This window comes from Lissotriton vulgaris, chromosome 6, assembly GCF_964263255.1.
Source record: "Lissotriton vulgaris chromosome 6, aLisVul1.2, whole genome shotgun sequence".
Lineage (NCBI taxonomy): Eukaryota > Metazoa > Chordata > Amphibia > Caudata > Salamandridae > Lissotriton > Lissotriton vulgaris.
The window spans coordinates 629,049,886-629,053,683 of record NC_141694.1 but is presented as its reverse complement, the minus strand read 5'-3'; the positions used below and the strand labels follow the sequence as shown (position 1 = coordinate 629,053,683).

General features: G+C 42.6%; 1 protein-coding gene across 1 annotated transcript; it reads right to left on the bottom strand.

Annotated features, from left to right (window-relative positions):
• Positions 1-2,284: 2,284 nt before the first annotated feature.
• On the bottom strand, positions 2,285-2,766 carry LOC147707796 (small ribosomal subunit protein uS10). Its single transcript, XM_086926640.1, has one exon. The coding sequence runs from the start codon at positions 2,670-2,672 to the stop codon at positions 2,313-2,315; it is 360 nt and encodes a 119-aa protein (XP_086782766.1). The 5' UTR covers positions 2,673-2,766; the 3' UTR covers positions 2,285-2,312.
• Positions 2,767-3,798: the final 1,032 nt, after the last annotated feature.

The following is a 3,798-nucleotide window of genomic DNA, read 5'->3' as shown; positions in this document are numbered from 1 at the left end:
CCGCGCAGGCGCGAAATCAGCGCCGCGCAGGCGCGGCGGCTGGGCCATGACGGAACCGCTCCGTCATCAGCACAGCCCAACTGTAGCTGATGACAGAGCGGTTCCGTCATCAGCAGGGGAGGGGTTAAACTAAACATTTCAATCCTTTTCAAGTGTATCATTACGTGAGAATTCTTTTACTTTGCCACATTTGGTAATCAGCAGGACATTTGGTAATTAGGTGTCATTGCAACCTACCTGTAAGTCCCTAGCATATTTTATGGCATGTAGGTTTAGAGACACAGTAGATTTAATGCCCTTAAGTGAGCACTGTGTATTGCCTGCTGTCATTTTAAAGGCAGCCCTGAAATGATAGTTAAAATACATCTAACAACTTGCCATGGTTGGATTTTGTATATCTATCGCAGATGAGAAGTTATAGAACTTGCTTTACTGATGTGCTAAAATCCAGCCTTCCAGCTCCTCTTCTGATTGCACAGCCTTTTGCAGGCTGAGCCAAACTGCTCTGATGAAGTGTGAACTGGCCTGCATACAAACGAAGGACATCTGGTAGGAGGAGCTCTGCAGCTGCAGAGCAAAAGGCAGGATGGGGGTGGAGTAGCCAAACTGGTCTTCAAAGAAGGAATGGCAGTTAGGACAGGACAGAGGCTCATCCCCACATACTGCACCTCCAGCCAGACAGGAGCCCCAGTAAATGGATTAGTATAGGGGCTGGAAGGGGGGTGTTAGGGAAACTTAGCTACACCAGTGGGTTGGCTTAGCCAAATCTTAACCGCCAGGAGAGAGAGTCTCCATTTTGGTTTTTAAAGGAATAGTGCTTTCTGGGACAAGAATATGCCACACTTTGAAGGAAGTGGTTTTACCTGAAGGTGGCACCCTGCCCCATTGGTCAGGGGTATGCCCTTGCTTGTCATCCAGGAACACTGGATAAATATGAGAGAGTTGCCCCAGCAACTCATATCCCTGCCTGAAACTAAAAGAAGAAGAAGAACTGCCCTTCTGGAACCCTGCACTGCATCGGAGGATTGCACTCTGAATGACTCCGCATGCTGCACACTTTGGGAACTACACCCCAAAGGACCTTGCCTTGCTTTAAAACAATAGGTGGTGGACTCCCTGAAAGCAACAAGTTAAACGAGCTCCACCAGCATCATCTCCAGCAAGAAGAAACCAGCTGACTACCTTCAGTTGTACTTTAAAGGATTTGGCCAGGTGCATTGTTTGAGACTTAGTCCCAACATCCCAAGGAGCATCTCAGAACTTCTGGAACCTTGGATTGGTGTTGTGGACACTTAGGATCCCAAAAGGAAATTTTGGAAGAAGATACACAAGTTTGGGGAAGACTGGAGGTATTTTGGAAACAAAAGCCTCATAAGGTGGACAATCCATCAATGAGAGTCAAGCCAACGACATCAAACCATGACCCGGTCTGAGATTCAAGTTTGCCCCACTGAAGCTCCAGAACTTGTAGTCATTAATGAGACTTCCAGGAGTGCACCGAGGCCTTGTGCTGATTCAAGCTGACATTTTTGGTTTAAAACTTAGCCTGAACAGAGAACTTACTTGACGTTGAGAGAAACAGTTTAAAACAAGTGACTAAGTAAGAAGATAAAAACTTGACTGGTCCCTACCGATAAGTGTATCTGACCTTCACTCCATCGTGGGCAGCCTGAAACTTTGACTTTGTCCCGGTCAAGCGTAACCAAACGTCCCAAAGTGGCTCTTTTGGATTCTTGGCACTGGAAAGTGTATATTCTTTATACATTCATGTCTCTAGTTTCCTACATTGGATTCTTGTCAATTTGGTGTCATTTTAATCCTAAAAATACTTCCTATCTTTATGAAATATTGTTAGATTTGTATTGTGTGTTTTGTTTTATCTAATGTATTGGTAGTTTTGAATACTTTACACACCTGTCTCCTGAGTTAAGCCTATCTGCCCGCAGACAGCTACCAAAGGGGTGAGCAAGGGAATAATTTATTGAGGCCTTATATTGTGATTGTGGCCTTATTACTACTGGTAGGTACCTACTTTACCCTACTATTAAGCCATAGTTCAACAGTATTGATGGTACATTTTCTGCCAGACAGTTGATTCTGCAGGACCTTACAAAATAGAAAGGAAATACTATGTCAAACACACTAAAGGCCAAACAGGATGTGTACAATATGCCTACATGAATAGGTTGTATTTAGTATTTGAAATGAGAACGAACTGTCTCTTTTTTCTGTAAATCATATGCATATATTATACAGATTTTTTTTTTTTTTTTTTTTTTTCACAAAAAATAATCTTTTATTAAAAGATTAAATTATGCATCAGCAATGGTAACTTCCACCTCTACCCCAGGCTCTATACTGATAGATGTAATTTGCTTCACAATTTCAGAAGGGCTGTGGAGGTCAATCAAGCGCTTGTGAATACGCATCTGGAAACGATCCCAAGTCTTTGAACCTTCACCACAAGGTGTTTTTCGAGTAGTAATTCGCAGAGTCTTGGTAGGCATGCGAACTGGCCCCTTCACCTTCAGGTTTTTCTCCTTCGCACCTCTAATGAGATCTGCACACACTTTTTCAAGTGACTTCACATTGCGACTGGTCAGGGTGATTCGAATACGGTGGATAGCTACTTCCTGTTCCACAGGTGCTTTGCCGGCGTCTTTAAATGCCATAGCTAATGTGCTTCCTGACCGACTTATTCGTCCTCAAATTAAGAAACGAACGAACAGCGGTGAGCCAGGAAAAATGATCAGCAGACCTCGCTGTCTGAGTATATTATACAGATTTGAGCTGCAGTCGTCTCAAAAAAAAAAAAAAAAAAAATGTTCTATATAATATACTGAAACAAAACAAAAGAACCATATAAAAGAACTGTACTCTTCCTCCTAATGGAGATGTCCGGTTTGACAAGGTCAGCCATGCAGTTTGGAAATAGTTTGCATTATTTATATTCTGGTTGCCTTTGCTTATCTCCTGATTCTGTTTCTTCCTCTCACAAAACATGATCTCTTGAACAGTTTAACGGAAAGTTTGATATCTCGTTTATCCGCGGAATTATTTGTCCTAAGGTGTTTCATGTCAACGAAAATTACACCAAGGGAACTTGGAGCAAAATTCATTATTTTATGCACGAAATTGCCAAATGCTAGCAAACCTGTCTCTAAAATGTGGCAGAGCACATTCTGAATCCGTCTGTTATCGACATTTTTCAATAACTCTTTCACCAACCTAACTGTTGTTCTGTCGATTACAAATATTACACATCCAGAGTATGGGAAACAAGACTCAAAAGAATTATAAACAATTTATAGTCCAAATACAAATCTGAAACATCTGAGCTTTTCAACATGTTTTCATTGCGCATTTGATGATTATTAGCATTCTTTTGGGAAAAAAAATGTTATTGGGGTGTTTGAAATGGGCGAAAATTTGGGGCTCGTCCACATCATGTGAATTCTTTTTTTAAATGTATGCAGTTTTATATAGCACAAACTGGACCCAAAGGTGTTGGAGTGCTTTACATAAGCACGGGTTACATTACACAAGGACACATTCATTTTGGTAGGCACAGAGGGGCAGATTTACAATTACTAGCGCATCCCTGCATATCAGCAGGGATGCACCATTAATTGTGCGCTACAGCTCAGCCACCCTGGATGCGCCGCATTGTGAATGCGGCGCACCATGGGGCAGAAACGGCACAGATGCCTCACGCATCTGTGCCGTAAAAGCGGCGCATTGCTGGAGATGCATCGCAAACGCGACGCAGCTCCAGCAAGGCTTGGGGGGCTCTATCTC